The 20563-nt window shown below is 43.1% G+C and overlaps 1 protein-coding gene across 1 annotated transcript in view; it reads right to left on the reverse strand.

Annotated features, from left to right (window-relative positions):
* The window catches only part of ITGA9 (integrin subunit alpha 9), a 362363-nt gene that overhangs the window by 44282 nt on the left and 297518 nt on the right, over positions 1-20563 (reverse strand). Inside the window, exon 23 of the mRNA XM_082639253.1 lies at positions 19823-19930. Coding sequence (XP_082495379.1) covers positions 19823-19930 — 108 coding nt within the window. The remainder of the gene's footprint in view (positions 1-19822; positions 19931-20563) is intronic.

A 20563-nucleotide genomic window follows, 5' to 3' on the forward strand; every position in this document is an offset into this window, starting at 1 on the left:
CTATGGGATACACTGAATCCTTATAACACCCACTCATAGAGGGTACTATTATCAGTAAGTGACATATAATTTATTATCTAAATGGGGATATTTTTGAGAATGAAGTCGGGGAGTCAACCAGACAGAATAGCAAGACAGAGACATAGGTCAGGTATAAGCCAGGCACATTGGGACATCTGGTCTCCTGAAGTTTCACCCCCATTTTACAGATGAGAAAACCAAGGCCCAGAGAGGTTAAGGAACCTGTCATGTACCTGTCAGCTTTGACTGTGGAAGGAGTACCATCTCCAAAGTCTCCACCAGGAAGCTCCCTGTCCAGCCCCACCTTCCTTGCACCCAGGATGCACAGCCTCTGTTCCATCATCTCACGGTTTATCCTTTCACAGCCCTCAGAGCAGGGCTCCTGTTGTGATTGTCAATCTTGTCTACAAATTTCTCTCTCAGCCAACAAGTCAGTCTCTGTCATGAACTGCATTCCTGACTCAGAGGAGGTAGCACTGCAGGTGAATTCTGGAGGAAAAGAGAACCTCTAGAGAGTAAAGGGAGCAGGGGAAGGGAATTCCAGGCAGAGGAGAACAGCATGTGCAAAGGCATGGAGATGCAAACAGTAGGCTTGAGTCTAGAGAGCCTGGGAGTTCAACGTGGTCAAGCACTGGATGAATGTTGGGGAGTCGTGGCCAGAAATGAGGCAGGTGAGGTGGGCCTGGACACAGAGGAGGGAGGGCCTTGTAGGCAAATCACAGAGGTGGGAAGTTATCCAGAAGGTGGATTAACATGTCTCAAAATTAAGGAACCACTTTTCCTTAATTATTGGTATTATTGGTATATTTTTGGTGTTATTGGTATATTTGGTATATTTATTATTATTATTATTTTTGGTATTACTGGTATATTTTTAACAGGCAAAAGCATGGATGTCCCTTTTCTACCAGCATCAGCCTCATTCCTTAACCATATTCCAGCTGGCTGGGTTCTAGGGATGGGAAGGGTCACCAAAGTGTCCCTTGCTTGATGCTCCCTGGACATAGGAAATAAAAGAGAAATGGAAGATTAAATTAATAGAGGAATAAACTCACTGACAACAGTTCTCCCCAGGAGCCAATCCTTGCATCTCCACCAATGTGGGTCTTGGGTAAAGTTTGGTCTAGAAACTATGCTTGTTGGAATGACCTGGATTAAAGGGGGGCATAGGTTCATTTTTTAATAACATGTGTTTCATGTTAACTCACATTTATCTGTTAATCGTTGACTTTCTGTTCTCTGTTACATCCCTGGGCCACTTTTCCATATCACGTGACACCGATCACAGCTGATGGCAACTGGGTAAACATGACCCGTCCCCTGACTTACCACCTGCTCCTCTGAATTCACATGCCCCTTGAGCTTAAAAAACCCAGAGAATGTTTTGAATGCCTACTTTGCTAATTCAATTACCTACTGCCTACTCTTGGAACCAAGGTATCCGGAGATGATAAGTCTCCTTTCTGCCACGGAGGCTGAACGTTGACCACAATGGCTTTGCCGGTATTAATTTTAGGACTCCAATGTTTGAAATAAATATAGCCCTCATAAAAGGGTCAAGAAATGACACCAACTGGTTACTTAGGCCGATCTAAGATGTTTACTACTAGAAAGAGAAATAAGAGCTACATATTTTCCATTCAGCAAAACGTAAACTGTGATAGTTTTTTTTAGTCTTAAAGAACCCTTTTTATTATCTTTTATGTTAAATCACATTGCAATGATTTTCTAAGTGTTTCTTGATATTGCCCAAAGAACAGTGAAAGATGACATTTTAATAATAAATCCTAAGAAAAATACTTTTATGTATCACCATTCATTTCAAGACTGTAAAATGCAGACCCAGAATAACCTAGAAGGGTTGGGTGCTCAAAGTCTCCATTTATTCACTCTGATTTCTTCAACCACAAAGACACTGTAAGGGCAGAAAAACAGTGATAACCATCTTGGGTAGTTCCTTATATAATGGATATGCCTAGCTCTATGTTACCTATGTATTTGAAAGGTTGAGAACACAATTTTTGTGTGTGCACATCATTTAAAGGTAGGAGTTGTCAAAGGCATCCTTTGGTAGACCTCTCTCAAGAGTTATGAATTCTTTTGCTTTGTGAAAAGGGTCCCCTTGCTTATTAGTTTGGCAAGTTCTGATTTTCTGATTTACCTCTGTGTGTAGCTACAGACTTCAATGTGTTCCTACAAATAGACAAAAAGGAGCATTTTGATGATCACAACAATACAAGGTAAGTTAATATGAGGTTCTAGCTTTGGACAGGCCCTCCTAGCCTCACTCCACAAGAGCAGAGCTGAATTCTGGTTTCGAACTGAAATGTGTAAATGAGAGCACAGAACAGACGTCCATAAATAAGAGCCCGCTGACAAACCTGCAGAGCTGGAAATGGAGCAGAAGGAGCAAGAATTGTAACAATGACCTAGTGCCTTTTAATTTCTAGAAAGGGAAAGACAGCAACTCAAAAAAGCCTGAAAAGACCATAACTTCAACTCCAGATGTCCTCTCTCTTTCTAGCTGAAAAGTTATCTTCTAAATAAAAGACTTGCCTCCCCAACCCCCTTCCCCATCCCTTAAGGCCATCACCACTGGGAAAAACTGCATTTGATCTGAAAGGTCAGTGTGTTACTGAGACCAAAACTGAAACAGGAAATAAAGGGGCAAAGCCTCAAAACCAACATTCCAGAGGAAAGAAAGAGCACGATCCATCATACAATTTTGTCCTCTATATGAATATGCTATTATTTCATAAAAGATATCACTTCTTATGATAAAAGGCAATGATTTTTTCCCACCAGCTCTAGGGTTTGGCTAAAATAATGGTGTTCCTCCCCATCCCCCACACCCTTTTCCTCTGGGTGTCACAGGCCAACATGCTGAAAAGTCAAGAGTGCAGGCCACCACCAGGCTGCCCTGTAAAACAGCATTCATTTACATTTTATCAGAGAAAGCCAAGTCTCCCCCACCCTACCCTGGCCCCGCCCCATGAGGCCCATTTCAAAGCACGGGGATGGCCTTTTACTGGAGTTTAAGTGATACAGATGGGATGTAGTTTCAGAGAAGCAGTGACACCAAAGAATTTCCAGATGTGGTCAGATTCTCTTTAGCAAAAAAGAGAGACATAAGAATGTTATCTGAGCACTTGATGTGCATGCCAAAAATACTTTCCTTCCACAGATAATGAAACATTTTGGAAGCAGAATGGTTTGTTGATTTGAATAATATATGAGTCAGTAGCCCTGATGTGGGACATAACACAGTCCCTGGAATTGTACTGGCTTATTTAAGCTCCAGTTCTAGCTCTTGGACCCATCTTATAGTGAAGAGTGAAGCTCATACCCATCTTACGTTAAAGGATAAAGCAACACACCTATGGAATCACTGAGTTATCTCTGCATTTATTAGATGCATCACTTTATTACTGCTCTTTTACCAAAAGGTAAATAACAGTCATTTTCTGGATGCTATGTTTCAGGTATAAGCATCTGTCTAACCTCTTACACTGGTTTTCTGAGGGGATACGCATCAGAGCAGTGAAAAGAGAAACCTAGATGTCACTCATTGAATCTAAAGCTTTATTAAGACTTCGTGAGAGGCCTGAAACATGCTTTCGGTCATATGTTTAGGAGAAGTTAAGTGGAGTTAGCACCCTGACAGCTGGGGAGATAATGACTTCTCAGTATCTAACAATGCTGAGAAAGTTCCTTTTGGTCAGAAGAGGCTTGGTGGGTCTATCAGAAAGGAGTTTTCCTGTTTTCGTGCTTCTGATACACACACAATTAGTCCTTGGCAGGTTCAATGAGAACCATGTGTTTCTGGGCAATGGCTGATGTGTTCTGTTTATCCTCAGTGAGATTTCCTGTTATCAACTTTGCTAACAACCCATCATCCCTGCAGTGACAGGGCTATGTTGCTCTTAAGGAATGAAAAAAGGAAGAAGGAAAGTCAACTGCATAACCACCAACTTCTAAGGCTCATTTGTGTTGGGAGACCAGAGAGCACAGGCGCCTCAGCATCATCACACGCATGCTGCCACAAAGCATTAATGCTTCTAGATGTCACAGCAGCCGTGCGCACGAGCCCGGCAACCCCTGATAGGTGGCACCCTCAGCCAATGGGGAGCTGGCCTTACTGCCTTGATTCATTCACTCTGTCCACAAGGGCTAAAGGGCAGTCTCTGAACCACACTGTGCACGTGCAGCCCAGGCTGGCGCTCATCCCCACCTTCCAGAGGGTGCGGGTCAGGTGTAAGCTTGCCCAGAAACACAACACGCTTTCTCCCTCCAGCCAAACTAAAATTGACCCAAGAGCCCAGGAACATAACTCTTGCTCCAGAATTCCATCAGCCATCTCCCCTAAGTGTTTGGCTTCTGTTGAGAAAAAAAATTACAGCCAACCTAATTCTGATCCATTTTAGGACCTGATTATTCAGCTCACATTCAGACATGTGCAGGAAGAAGGAAAAATTTTAAAAATGGTTTGAGGCCATCGCTGAAATCAGCAGACGTGTGTGTGTGTGTGTGTGTGTGTGTGTGTGTGTGTGTGTGTGAGAGAGAGAGAGAGAGAGAGAGAGAGAGAGAGAGAGAGAGAACGTTTTCATAATATCTCTGATCAAAATTTGTGGAGTTTAAGTTTGCTCTTCAAAGCCTTCATTTCTAATAAGTGACTCAGCCCCTTATTTCAAAGTTTTACATTTTTACTTTTTCCCACATTGAAATTAAAGCAACCTCTGTTGTGGGTGAAGGGAAATTGTCAAAACATCTCTACTCAGGGATTGAAATTCAGTGCACATTTTCCAAGTTCCTGGAACGTACGAGGTGCTCATTAGATGTGCGGCAGGGTGTGTAGGTGTCTAAGGACACACACCCTATCCTAACGCCCAGAGAAATATTTGTGATGGTGATACTAACAGAGTGGGAGTAGCCAATGCTTTCATTTATTTGAGCACATACTGCATATAGTGCATATGTGCACAGAGTCCGGGCACCAAACACTAGGGATGCACAGAAAACAAGGCAGTCGTGACCTTTACTTCCATGGTGTTTTTAGTCTTCTGGAAGGAGACAGACAATTAAAAACAGTAATTTCAGATAGTGGTGAGTGCTATGAAGAAAACAGCACACAGGGTAATGGGACAGAAAGCTGATGGGGGTTTGCAACTTTAGCTAAGGTGGTCAGGGTAGACCTTCCTGGAAAGGTGAACTTTGGGCTCAGATCTGCATTATGAGAAGGAACCAGCCATGCAAATACTTGGGGGAAGAGTGTTCTCAGCAGAGGCAGGTGCAAAGGCCCTGAGGCAGGACAATCTGGGAAGGCATCTGGGAGGGCTTGAGGGAAGAAAGGATGTGTGAATTGGGTCTGGAGGAATGAGTGGGCTTTCCACAGCCAGAGGGAAGGGAGAAGCATTAGTAAGGTCAGGAGGCCCAGGGAAGTGCATGGTGGGTGGGTCAGCAGCCTTCGTGGTCCAGAGTGGCTGGAAGACAGGGTCAGGGGTGAGGTTAGGGGCAGAGGAGGTTGCAGAACATGGCCTGGAAAGGTGGGAGGATCTCATGCAGAGTTTTGGACCTCATGGTTTTGGCCACTAAGATCTCCTTGTTGATCTTTTTACAGAGAACCTCAGGGTGTCTCTGAGAGCTACACTGGGGAATTATTAGGAGTAGAAGCACGTTTTCAAATGGTAAATCAGGTCCTCCCTGCCAGAGTAATAACCGTTTGTGATGAGGAGAGCTTGGATAAAAAGGCATAGTACTTGGGGCTCAGTTTTGTTTTAATAAATTTGTTTTGTTTTGTTTTTTGGCTGTGCTGGGTCTTCGTTGCTATGCACGGGCTTTCTCTAGTTGCGGTGAGTGGGGGCTACTCTTCGTTGTGGTGCGCAGGCTTCTCATTGCCGTGGCTTCTCTTGCTGTGGAGCATGGGCTCTAGGCATGTGGGCTTCAGTAGTTGTGGCTCGTGGGCTCTAGAGCGCAGGCTCAGTAGTTGTGGTGCACAGGCTTAGTTGCTGGGATCTTCCCGGGCCAGGGCTCAAACCTGTGTCCCCTGCATTGGCAGGTGGATCCTTAACTACTGCGCCACCAGGGAGGGGCTCAGTTTTGAATTTTTATTTATTTAGATACTAAGAGAACAAAGAGAATGGCTTAGGATGGGAAAAAGAGAACTAAAGGAACTGTGATACTTTTTGGGAAGAGAAGTGGGAAGAATGACTAAGTAACAGCTCAACTTCTCCACAGAGGGAGCTAGGCAACTGTTTTCCATTTTAACTCAGAAAAGGTCGGGAAATTAGAGCATGATGAACTGAAGATAGTCATAAAAAATGGGATTCAAGGGATATCAGAATGGCTTAACCCGGAGAACTTGTTGGAAGCACGGTTCGGTTGTACTGGGGAGATGTCTCGACTGTATTCTGTCCAAAGGTAGAGGGTTGGATCCCATAGCACCCCACCCCCGCCCCATCCACCCCAGGGCTGGAAATCCATCTGCCCCTACTGGAGAAGGGTTTCTTCCCCTCCCCGCTTATCTCCTCGTTACATAAGCTGTATTATTAACAGTTAACTTTACATGACACCATTTAAGTTACAGGATATCAGGGAAAAGAATGAATATCACCCAAACACTTGGCATCCTGAGGAGGGTTTCTAAGCCTTGAATTCTTGTTTGCAGGAACCTCCCAACCGGATGAGCAGTGATCTGGTTTAGGGTGAGCCCTCGAATTTCTACAGAAAAAACTGAGAATGAAGGAGAGGAAGAAATTTCTACAGAAAAAACTGAGAGTGAAGGGGCTTGTGTCTCAGAAGACAAACTTACAGTTACCAAAGGGGAAAGCGGGGTAGGGGGAAGAATAAATTAGGAGGCTGGGATTAACATACATACACTACTATGTATAAAACAGATAACTAACAAGGACCTACTGTATAGCACAGGGAAGTCTACACAATATTCTGTGATAATCTATAAGGGAAAAGAATCTGAAAAAGAACATACATACATATATATATGTGTATATATATATATATATATATATAAAACTGAATCCTTGTGCCAAACACCAGAAACTTACATGATATTATAAATCAACTACACTTCAATTAAAAAAAAAAAAAAAGCATGTGTTCACCAAGAGGGCAAGTAGTAGACACTGAAAAAAAAAGTGAGTTTTCTTTGGGTTATTTGCTAGGTTGCTTTAAAGTGCCAGGCTTGGCTTATGTACAGGTTATGTCTTGGCCTCCAGCAAGTCTGCTGCAGGGAGATTTCTTGTTGCAACTACCCTCCAAACATAACTAAGTCATAAAACCCAGGACTTTCCTCATGCAAAATGTGCCTTAACAGCCAGCCAGCTTCAAAAATCAGTGTTACTGTCAACTGCTGTGGCCAGTGAGATAAGTGATTCACTCTGGGAAGAGAGCTCCCCCAGAGTGAGTGCTGACGAGTACACACACAGAGACTCCTGGTTTCCAATTCGGACTCGGACACCACCACACAGGGGCAGCACGCGGGGTTGGAATTGCAAAGGCGAGAAACCAAGTAGCGCCACAGTCAAGAAAAGAGAATTATCAGAAAACACAGACTTGGCAAGGCCTTATGAACAAAGAAGATCACCTTACAAACTCCTGCGACAACTTGGGTCCTCTCCCACCCCAACCCTGAATGAAGGTCTCAGCAAGACCTGCTCTGACATCTCCATTTAAAATCAAAAACTTCCCCACTCTCACCCCCTTGCCTCCTTTATTTTTCTCCAAAGCATTTCCTATCATGTAATGTACTATACATTTTACTTATTTATTACTTGCCTCTACCAGAATGTAAGCTACGCGAGGGCTGGAAATTATTACTTTTTGTCTGTTTTGTTCCCCATAGTAACCTAGTGCTTGCCATAGGGTGCATGCAAAGCATTTGCTGAATAAATGAAGGTGTGGATTAAACCCCCCACCCCCCACCAGCCTTTCATGGCAAGGACGTCATCACCATTTTATAGATGAGGAAAGGGAAGCTCGGAGAGAATTAAGTAACATGCTTTAGACCACGGCTTCTTAGATATTAATGTGCAAAGGAATCACTGGGGATCTTGTTAAAACACTTTCTAATTCACCAAGTCTGGGTGGCACCTGAGATTCTACCTTTCTACATTTCTCACTTCCAGGTCATGCTACGGCTGCTGGACAGCTACAAGTCCAGACAAAACGGTGTTATGAGGCCTTGCAGTGGCTGTACAGTTTAGTGGTCAAGAGCAGACATCAACCTAGCTATTTACTGACCCTGTGATCTTGGCCATCCCTTTGTCTTTACCTCTGTTTCCTCATCAAACTATCATGAAAATTAAAAGAATTTGTCCAGGTAAAGGATTTAGTACAGTTCCTCAACTATAGTTAAGTTCTTAATAAAAATTTATTATTATCATTATTATTGTTATTAATATTACTACCACTTCTTTTTAGCCTAAACCTAACAGCTCCTTCTCAGAATACTAATGGAGTATTATTATTTTCTACTTCATCAACATAGGAAAAGCCTACATTTAAGCTGAGAACGATGAGACCACTCACATCTACTAACAAAAAGTTAGAAACTTCTACTATATATACTATGTGAGAATTCTGAGGCATGATCTGAAAAGTGGAATTGTTGGTATTCGTATTTTAAATTCTATTACTGTCAAATTGCCCTTCACACCAACAGTATTTGGGAGTGCCCGTTTGACCTCATCTTAACCAACAATGGATATTAAGAGTCTTTTAGATTTTTGCCAGTTTAATGGGGGGAAAGACCTCATTTTCATTTGAGTTTGCATTGCTCTGATTACTGGTGAGGCTAATGGTTATTTGCCATTAAATTTTTTTATATGTTTGTCATTAAAATTTCTTCTTCTGTGAATTTCCCATTCCTATCCCTTCACCCATTTTGATAATTTTTGGCATTTTCCTTATTGATTTGTAGAAGTTATTTATATATTATTTGTCTGTGAACTATGTTGCCAGTATATTCTCCCAAATATCTTTTAGTTTTGTTTATGATGTATTTTGATCACACAAGATTTTGGTAATTGTATAGATTTAAATTTGTCAGCCTTCTCTTATGGGTTCTAGAATTTATGACTTGCTTATGAAGAAGAGCTTTCCCATCTAAAGATTATGAAAATATTCAGCACTTTCTACTAATACTTCTTCTTCTTTACATATAACTTTTTCATCCATCTATTTTTTTTCTAAGTGAGGTACAGGTTTTCCGTAATTTCTTCCCAAATGGAGAGACAATTTTCTTCATTTATTGTGAAGGAGTTTATATACCTCTATTGTTTGGGGTGGTTATTTCATCAGATATTTCTTCTGCTCCCTCCTCTCTATCCTCTCCTCTGGAACTCTAAATATGTGTATTTTGTTATGCTTTATGGTGTCCCCAGGTCTCTGAGGTTTTACTTGTTTTTCTTTACAGTTGACCCTTCTTACCCACAGGTTCTGCATCTGTGGATCCAATCAACCACAGGTCGAAAATATTTGGGGAAAAAAATTCCAGAAAGTTCCAAAAAGCAAAGCTTGAATTTGTTGCCTTCCAGCAACTATTTATGTAGCATTTACATTGTATTTTCAACTATTTATTACATAGCATTTACTTTGTATTAGTTATTATAAATAACCTAGAGATTATTTAAAGAATATGGTAGGAAGTGTGTAGGTTATATGCAAATACTATGCCATTTTATATAAGGGACTTGAGCATCCATGGAGTTTGGTATCCATAGGGCAGTCCTGGAATCAATCCTCCACAGATACTGAGGGATGGCTGTATTCTCTTTTCTTTCAGTTCTTTTTTGGTTTTGCTTGTTTGTTTACTGACTTGCCAGGACTATTCTGTGGAGCCTGTTTCTCATGAAGTGTGTAGCCTCTGATGTCTCTGCTCATTAATTTTTTCTACACTTGTTTTTATTTTTAAACCTGGTTTCCTAGAGGTTGTCCTGGATCAGTATAGCTTAATGATCAGTCAATGTTTGGTCAGAGGTTGCACAGAAATACCTTGATCCAGTAAGGCTTCCACCCTTAGCCGATGGACCTGTGTGTGGCTTAGGGAATGCATTCAAAGGTCAGGCAGTTTATAAGTGTGCCCAAGCTTTTACTTGCGGCATTCACAAAGCCTCATATTGAGTCAATTGATTCCCTTGGATTTTCTAGGGAGACAATAACGTTGTTTGCAATAGGGATACTTTGGTTTCTTTCTTGACAATAAAGGTTATTCATTTCTTTTTATTCCTATGACATCCAACACTGCTAAACTGGAGAGACAAAAGCAGGAACTCATGCCTCCACTCCACAGGTGGGACAGCTCCTAATGTTCCAGCACCAGGTTGGAGTTTTCTATAGGTTCTGACAGGGGATCTTTGTCAAGCTGAGGAAGTTCCCTTCCATGCCTTCCTTACTAGAAGTTAAAAAAAAAAAATAAGTGGATGTTAAATTTAATTTTTGACTTTTTAGAAGCCCTCATCAAGACAATCATCTGGTTATATCATCTTTCATCCCTTAACTATTAATAGAGTGAATAATGTTAATCAATTTCTTTATGGAGAATCAACCTAGCATTCCTGGATTACATCCTTCTTTACTCAGGATAGATTCTTCTAAAAGGAATCGATTTGCAAACATTTATTTAGAATTTTTGTATCTGTTTTCAAAGTGAGTTGGCCTGCAGTTTCCTTTTTTGTGTTACTGCCCATTCTGCATTTCTAGTTTTGGAATCATGGTTATGTTAGTATCCTAGAATGAGCTGTTCATCTTTTTCTACTCTCTTGAACAGCTTACATAACACAGAAATTATCTGTTCCTTGAAAGCTTGGTAGAGCTTACCTAAATAGCTATCTGGGTCTCGTGCTTTTTTAAGGTGCAAGTCTTTGACTACACTTCATTTTTCTTTAATTAAATAAGTTTCAGGTGTACAGCATTATAATTTGATGTCTGTATACTACTCATATTTTTTCCTGAGGTAATTAGTCTAGTTGGATTTTTTACCTCATAACACTTCTTTTAGGCTTTTATATTTGTGGGCATTATATTGTGAAAATAATATCTTATAATTTAAAAATCTTCTCCATGTGAGTGTAGTTCTTTGATCATTTCCAGGGTTGTTTTTTGGCATTACCACTCTTTTTCATTTCCTGATCAAATTTGCTGTAGGTTCATCTATTTTACTGGACCAAAAAAAGCCCCAGTTTTTAGTTTTTTTGATGTAGAATACTTTTGATTTTTTTCCATTTCACGACTTTTGCTTTATCTTCAATGATATCTTCACTTCACTTTCTTACAGTTGAATTTATTTTATTGTCCTTTTACTAGCTCTTGTTGTCAATTTAGGTCCCTTATTTTCAGTCTTTCCTGTTTTCTGTATATGAGTAGTGACATTTTCTTCTGTGTGGGTTTTGTCTACAACCATTAGTTTTGATATGAACAAGCTTTCACTCTCTTTCATTTCTAATTTGTTTATCCCTTCCTCTTTGATTTCTTTTTTATCTAAAAAGTAAATTAAGATGGTGTTTAAAAATTCCCAAGTAGTTCTGTTTTTGGTTGGTTGTTTGGCTAAACTTTTGTTGTCAACTTCCAAGTTTATTGCATTGTGGTCTGAGAATGTGGCTTGTATTACTTTGACTTTTGAAATTCTATTGGGATTTGCTTTTGTGGTGCAATACGTGGGTAATTTGTGAATGTTCACATATGTTTGAAAAGAATGTGCATTCCCTTATTTACGTACTAGGAATTCTACTAATTGCTCCATATACATTAACTTCTTCTATCCTCACCATGTGAAGTAGATAGCCCATTTCACAGAGGAGGAAAATAAGCTTGGAGAATTTAGGTGACTTCCTCAAGGTTACCAAAAGCTGGTAAGCAGGCAAGTACTAATGAAACCCAGACATTCTGACTCATTTTGGTCTTTCTCTCTCTAAGAGATCACAATTGTTAGCTGCATTATTCAAATACTCATGATTTTTGAGGAAAGTGTATTAAATTTTCCTGCAGTAACTGTGAATGTATAAATTTCTCCTTGTTTTTCTGTCAGGTATTACTTTATATGTTTTTTATAGCTATGTGATTGGTTATATAAAAATTCATTTATATTACAAATTATCATTGGATTGTATCTTTAATCATTCTGAAATACATTTTTTGGCCCTGTTTAACAATTTTTTTGTTTCAATTCTATTTTGTTTGTTATTAATATTCTTATGCCTGTTTTCTTTTTGTTAGAATTTGCCTTATCTTTTTTTGAATGCCTTACATTATGGGTCATTTTTAAAGGTGTGTCTCTTACAAGTAATTTATGCCTGGGTCAAAAAAAAACCCCACCTGAAAGTCTGCCTTTCACTAAGGCATTTAATTCATTCTCAGTTATTCTGATTATTGATATATTTGGATTTATTCTTGACATCTCATATATATAAATACATGTAAAAATTTTTTTTCTCCTTCACCTGCTTCTTCATGAGTTCTTTCTTTTTTTTTTTTGCGGTATGCGGGCCTCTCACTGTTGTGGCCTCTCCCGTTGCGGAGCACAGGCTCCGGATGCGCAGGCCCAGCGGCCATGGCTCACGGGCCCAGCCGCTCCGCGGCATATGGGATCCTCCCAGACCGGGGCACGAACCCGTATCCCCTGCATCGGCAGGCGGACTCTCAACCACTGCGCCACCAGGGAGGCCCAGTTCTTTCTTTTTAAGTGCTTCTTATTCTTAGTGGTTTGGATGTCCTACATTGATTTTATTCTTCTAAGTTGCCATTAAAATTTTTGCATGTTTAAACTTTATTTTTATCAAAGCCTTGAGTTAATTGGTACACAAACTTTTCCCCCAAACAAGACAAGAATCTTGGCTTGCTTTTACTTCCATCTTGCCAGCCTCCTAACTCTTATATTGAGAGCATTTGGATCTTCATTCCAGATTGTTAAAAGTTTAACTGGCCTTTTTTGGGTCCTTTTGTACTACATTCCTGAGAAATCCCTCAAGTTTCCAGTCCACTACTTTATTCTTTTATATCCATTCTACTACACAGCTCATATACTAAGGTTTTTATTTGAATGATCAAAATTTTAAATTTACAAAACTCTTGTTTATTCTATTTCATGGGAATACTGTCTTTTTGCATCTCTCTGAAGACATCAGTCTTGTTCATTCTAAAATCTTCTTCTGCTTGCCTCATTAATATACACTCTGGTGTTAGTTATTCTTTTGATAGCAGTTGGTGCCTCGCTGTCCTGGGGTAGATGCTCCTCATTAAGTGGATGATTCTTGATGGTCTGCTCATCTTCTGTCTGTTCTGTTGACTGAGTCTGCCTCTGGTGACTGTGGAGTGGGCAGTGCGCCCAGGAGGGGTGTGCACAGTAGTACAGGGGGAAGTACCTGTGCTTTGAAGTCAGACAGATCTGACTACAAACCCAGCTCTATTACTTACTAGCTGTGTGATGTTGGGCAAGTCTTTGAGTCCTGGTCCCTTAACTTGGGATAATGGCCTTACCTTATGGAGCTGCTGTGTGGATTAAATTTAACAGCATATAAAAAAAGCCACTAAAGCCTCAGGACAGCACTAAGTGGTATTCATTTTTTGTCAGTTATTCAGGAGAAATTTTTTCACTCTTTAGCCTTTGATCAAATGTGATCGATTTGATGGTCCTAACACCACTTTCATTAAGCAGATCTGTCTTCCTCAGATCATCCTTGGGGAAAACAATTCAGTCCTCCATTTCTAAGTTTAAGCTACTGTGTAGTCACTGATATATCTATCAGGTGCATCTTTTCTTCATAGGGATATGGAGATCCTCATCACAAATTAATTAAGGTTCCAGTATCAACTGACTCATTTTGGCAGAAACTAGATCATGGGCAGCCCTGTCTGGTACACATGCACTGGCAGGGGGAAGGGGGGAGGTTATAATTTACTAAGATATAAGTCTTGCCACCAACTTGGATATTCTAATGAATACTGGTAGTGATATTATATTGATATCAATATCCTAATGGTACCCTATGGCAAAGTTATTGATGTGTCTCCTTGGAATATTATCCCTCATTCCCACCCAATTTTACTTCCTGGAAATCATGTCAGTTCTTTAGAATCACTGCCCAATAGTAGGGACAGAACAAACCAGAGAGGTAAGCCTTTTCAGATAGTTTTGCAGAAGGAAGAAAGAAGGGTATGGTATTTATTTCATGTTTCTTCTAGATTACTTTTAGAGTTTTTTGAAAGACCCAGGACTTTCACCTGGAATAAAGTTCCAGCCCTTTGCTCTCTGTAAGTCATTATGACTTCTTTTCTTCCTGCATATTATTAGAAGCCAAACCCCTAAGCCTCCTTCTCCAGTGTTAGAAAGTTGCTCACAGACAGGTTTTCAGTGTCAACACCTGAAGCTTGAGTCCTGAGACGACCTCCCATCCTTTCCCCTGAACCTTCATCCCCTGTGAGTAAACTTAAGTTTGGAGCAGGATCCCACCCAAGTTCAAAAGGTCTTGCCTTCATGAGCCATAAAGCTTGTGACATATGTGCTACCTTGGCCCTCTCTTAGGCCTGTGCTCAGGGGCTCTGCTAAAAGGCCCATCTCTGCAGCAGGCCCACAACAAAGTGAGGTCGTTACATTTTCCAGGCAGGTTCCTATCAAGCTGTGTGAGAGAAGCTGTATCCTCAATCCAAACAGGAACCTTCTCTCAGGAGGAAGTGCCTATGGCTTGTCTCACACGGGTAGTCAGGCCCACAGAAGCCACTCTCCCCTGCAGCAGCCTGATCATTTGCCGGCAATGTCCACGACGTGTGCTTAGCCTTGGGGAGCAGGGCGCCTGGCCTTCCCCAATCCTAAGTCAAGAGAAATGAAGGTGCGGGTCCATGAGCAAACACAGATGATGCACCTCAGAAGGAATGATGCACCCCAGAACCTCACCAACTGTCACGGGAAATGACAGTGGTTTAGCACTCCCTGTCACACTGCCAAGAAATCCATCTGCTGTACGCCCTGCAGAAGGCGTAGAGAACAGTCACCTTTGCCTGTATGTATAAGAGGTGGGCAGAGAGAATGGAGAACCAGGTAGGGTCTCCACTGTACTCCTACACACGCTGACCACTCCCTCTGTCTGGAATGTTCTCATCATGTGTTCTGCTGGTGAACACCTACACATCCCCTAGCCCTGACTCCAAAAGCCTGCTTTGTGAAGCATTTGCTGTCCCCTCCCCAGGGTGGGGTCCATACCTCTGTACATCCCTGGGTCTGGGCGTGCCTCCATGACTGCATTTGGTATATGGCACTGCAATTACATTTCACAGATCTGCCTCCTGCTAGACTGAATTTCTGCCAGTGTTGCGTGATTTATTCCTCTTAGTAGAGCCTGGAACATCATTGGTGCTTTCTCTGCCAGTGTCTAAAGAATAAATCAAGGATGATCTAGCACTTGTGATGATTTTTATTTAATTCGTTTTATTTAATTCATTCACTTCAACTATCAACATGCACTGTACCTCTAGGGGAAGTGTCTACTCTGCTATAACTTTTAGTTATTCATCTTTATTTTATTTATTTATTTTTCAGCCACACCGCGTGGCATGTGGGATCTTAGCTCCCCGACCAGGGATCGAACTCGGGCACCCTGCAGTGGAAGTGCGGAGTCTTAACCACTGACCCGCCAGGGAAGTCCCTGTGATGATTCTTATTTTAGATGGGCCGGAGAAGTCTGTCATTCTTCCCCTCTCTCACTCTCTCTGTTATTTTCACGGTCCTCCCCACTAGGCCTCCTGATGGTCTCTAGGGTTGTGGTGGCCTGCCCATGCTTTGGCTGTGCTGTGGGGAGTCGAGCGTCCCCACAGGACTCGGCACAATCCCAGTGGGTGGCAGGCAATGGAAACTGCAGGTCGTTCCTCAGGCCACCACCAAGGCTGTTTCTAAATAAAACACAAGCAGGGTGGTGGGGCTAGGAACACTTGCTCTGAGGGAAGGAGATCAGGAACCTCAGCTGGGTGGACACAGAAAGGAGTCCCACTGCACTAGGCTTCCTATACTAATCTCTCCCACGTGAGCAAAGGCACTCTCCACTCACAGGCAGCTTGACCTCAAAAAACACTTTGGGAGAACAAAAGACTCTCTGGTGAAACGTAGAGGCAGGCGTGTCCTGTCCAGGGACCCTGGCTGCAGCCCCAGACACTTCTGAATGAATTCTGAACCAACAGTTAGAAAACTGTGTTGCAGAGTCGGGGCCTTAGGTGGAGTGATAGCTCAGACCTGTGGGGTCAGCCAGCACGCCCACCCTCAGCAATCTATACAGATGATGGATACCACGGGCACTGCTGAAGGGAGAGAAACAATCTGAGGGTCCCGTGGTGTGTGGGGAGGGATGGCAGATATGTCCTCTCTCAATGCCTGCTCTCTGCTCCTGGGCTTCAGCTGGCTGAGGAGGTAGCTGGCTCCTGGCTGCCCAGGGGCCTGTCCAAGACTAGGGGTTGGTGGTGGCTGAGGGTGCGGTATGGGGGGATGCCACCAGGCCTTAGGGGCCCCTCCTAGTGTAATACAAGGAAGGAGTACTGGTTTCTCCTAATAAGTGAGTCTGACTTGCACCAAACCACCCAAATGCCCAGAACAAGAGCCCCACTCTATTCAAAGTCCCAAAAGGCCAGAGTGGAGGACGTCGCGAGCTGTATGACCTGCCCCAGTAGGCATTCTCGGGCGCTGCTGAGCAAGGGAGGGGCCAAGGCTGGGAACCTGGCTGAGCTGCAGGATGCCCTTGCTCTCAGCCCTTTGGGCTTTAGGGTAGAGGGTGTGCTGCCCACCAGCCTCTGAAACAGTACCTGGGACTCTTGCCTCATCACTGGATCCATTATGCACTGGCCTTTACATTTCTAGTCTCATCATCACTCTGGTCTCCAGTGATGACTGTCCATGAGAACACAGTGCTTCACTACTTGCTTAGTGAGAATTTGCCAGTGAGCTTGATTTTCCATACCACACAAACGCCAAGGGCCTCAACACGGGCTGGTGTATCCAAGCAAAGGCTTGGCCGTCCTTGAGAATTCTGTTACATACTTTTGAAAATTCTCAGTACCGTATTGAAAATCCAAAGGGTCTGCTTCTGAGAACTCAGAGAACGGAATGCAGGCAGCTCACAGCACTTGGGTTTTCAAGAGTCCACTCAGCTGGATGATCAGTCAGGCAGTTCTGCAAATCATCAGAAAAACCACTTCTCATGCCTTCCCGCCAAGCCAGCTATTTATAAACACGTCCCAAAGTCCTTTCGAGTGGCTCCTGCTCGGTCTGATGATCAGTAAAGAGAAAAGGGGGTGGACTTGGTGCTGAGATACTTTCAGAATCTGAGTGACTTACATTTCCTATTTTGCTCAATAAATAATTTTGTCCATGGGGGAGCATTTTTTTCTACAACACTATAGATGTTTATGTGAACGGCTCATAGAACATGCTCTGTGAGGATAGCATCCCTAGCTGTGGGGACAAGGTGGAGTGGCTGGTGAGATGAACATTATGTAAGGAGGTAAATGGGAGCACGTGGGTGGGAGGAACCTCACACTAAGCTCAAACCGTGGTAGCTGTAGGTGCAGAACGCCGGGGGCTTTTCTACCGCTGTTTCAGCAGAGCACCCAGGCACGGGCACTTTGTGGAGCAGGAATGGAATACCGTGAGCGGTGGGGATGGCCAAGCAGGCAAACCAGGAGGGGCACGTGTTCCGTGTTCAACATTTCCCGTGGTCCAGGGTTTCAGCCCACGTGAACCAAGAAGACAGCAATGCGGGAAACCATCATTGCCATCACATGAAGCTTTCTGAGCCTCCCGTGGGCTCAGATGCGTCACATGCCATGGGTCTTGCTGCCCTTATTTTCAAGCTATCCATGGAGAGACTGTCCCTTTGTCTGGCTAGCTGTCCCTCACGTGTCCGTGCAAAAGGAACAATTCAGTGGTGCCCTCAACGTGGACCACACTCCCTCTCCTTATGTAGTGACTCTCTCAACCATCATGCACCCTCCCTCCCAGGAGGGGTCACCCTCACGCCCAGTCACTCCAGACTCTCAGGCACACTGAGGCGATTTTTATCAGCATGAAACTTTTCCTGAATTCATGTAGAAAGAGTAAACGACTCTTTCTTTTGTTTTGTTTGTTTTATACTGTGAGTTTTTTCTTTCAGTCCAATATCAAATATTGATTGAGCATATAATATATGCCAAGCATTGCATATAGTAGGCCCTGGAAATACAGCAGTGAGCAGACAGAAATCCCTGTCCTTATATTGTACGGGGCCAGGAGGAGGCAGATAATCTGGTCAAATAGGGAAATACATGGTATGTCAGCTGGTGATGAGGGTGATGGTGAAATACAAGCAGGAAAAGGGGGTGAGGGGTGCTGGGACAAAGGCTGGTCAGGGAGGGCCTCTCTGAGGAGGTGATATCTGAGTAAGCACCGGGAGAATGTGAGGGCAGAGGTCACATGGCTCTCTGGGGGAGGGAGTGCTGGGTAGAGGGAAGATCCAGTGCAAAATTCAGGAGGTGGGAGAGTATCTGCCATGCTCTAGGGCCAGCAAGGAGGCAGGATGACTGCGGTAGAGAGAGTGGCGAAGAGGAGGAGGAGGAGGAGAGGTAAGAGACGGGCAAGAGACAGGCTGTGAGGCTGGCTGAGGTGCTGGAAGAATCTGTGGGGTAAGTGAGCCACTGGAGGGTTTTGAGCAGAGGATGACATGACCTGACTTAGATTCTGGCAGGCTGGCTCTGCCGCTGGGGCAAGAACAGATGGCAGGGGTGCCAAGGCAGGAACAGGGACCCGAGTGAGGGGGCCACTGCAATAACCCAGATGACAGATAACAGTGCCTTGGGCCAGGGTGCTGGCAGTAGAAGGGTCAAAAGCGGTAACATTCTGATTTGTTGAGAGGGCAGAGACATCAGATTTTCTGACAGATCAGATGTGAACTGTGGGGAAAAGGTGTCAAGGGTGACTCAAGCAATTGGAAGGACATAGTAGCTGTTTGCTGAGATGCAGAAGGTCATGGGGGGAAGCAGGTTTGGAGGGGTACTGTTGAGAGTTCAGCTGTGCAGAAGACTGAGATTCCTGTTAGGCATCCAGGTAGAGATGGCCTGAAGGTAGTTAACTGTCAGAGTCTGGGATTCATGGGAGAGATCTGGGCTAGAGAGAGAAACATCTGGTGTCATAAGCACAGACTGAATATAAAGCCATGAGCCTGGGGGAGATCTCTAAGATTAAGGATGGTAAAAAAGAGACCCTGGGCCCTGTAGAAGTTGGGGAGATGAGGAGAAAACCAGTGACAAAGGAGAAGCCAAGGGAATGTGATGTCCTAGAAGCCATGGAGGTGGGCGGAACAATCATATCCTAGTTGAGAGAAAATCATCTACAGCCGACTTAGGATCAAGTTGAATGGCATATTCTGCACATGAACTTGAGTTTCAACCTACACTTCTGTCTTATGAACGAATCCTTCACCCTCTAGGCATCAGTGGCCCTATGAGAATCTTTATGAGTGCTGGGGATCTTCCCTTAGAAAAACACATTCAGATACGCACAAGACTACAGACAGTTGCTGGCGGTTCTCAGAGCCAGTAAAGTCCATCCCAGAAGTCAGGTTCATAACTGACGCTTGCCCATCCCCAAAGAGGTCTTCTCATGGCATGACCCAAGCTGTCTCAATGTAGAAATTCAGGTGTTGCAGGTCTCCTGGCTTCTCCAGGTATGTTTCCAAAGGTAGAATGAGTTAACCTTTCTGGGCTCTTGGGTGGAATACAAAATGTGAATGGGCTGGCTTGAGCCTGAAAGCAAGTGTGAAAACAAATGAGAACTCACCACCATCTCCTGCACATGAAACATCTCAGCTCCTCCAGGTGACAGGCGACTGGGGAAAGAGATGCTGACAGATGACCCAGGAAGGGTGCTTGGCCCAGTGTTATAGACCTGTGGGTGTGAGACACACACAGCAAGTTTTAATAGAAATAGAGATCTTCATTTCATGTCCTGAAATATATACTCTAAAATCCTTTGAAATGATACACAGAGATACTACGGTTTAGGATACAGAAGGTCATGACTTGAAGTGAAGTGAAATATCAAATGATGAGAGATTTCAATGAAATATAAATTTTTCGAATATGCATTTAACATCACCAAACCTTCAAATTACCTTCTTTCCCTTTAGCATTTTCTTGTATTCTTCCAGCTAAAAATTATATTTCTTTTTACACACCTGGAAATTTACTCATAGACTATTACACTTGGTGGGGGTTCAGAAATAATCTAGACCAGTATTTCTCAAACTTTAACACATATCAGAACCACCAGATGGGCTTGTCAAAACATAGATTGGGGCAAGGTCATGTCCAGAGTTTCTGAGGTTGTAGGTCTGGTTGGGAGGGGGTGCGTGGAGGCTAAAGGATTTGCATCTCTAATGAGTTCCCAGGAGATGCTGATGTTGCTGGCCCAGGAAACATACTTTGAGAACCACTTATCTGGTCCAACGCCTTTCCTTTTACAGTTTGAGGTAACTGAGACCCTCAAAGAAAAAGTGGGTTGTCCCCAAACCAAATGACC

Source organism: Mesoplodon mirus (genome assembly GCF_964341445.2).
Source record: "Mesoplodon mirus genome assembly, chromosome: 12".
NCBI lineage: Eukaryota > Metazoa > Chordata > Mammalia > Artiodactyla > Ziphiidae > Mesoplodon > Mesoplodon mirus.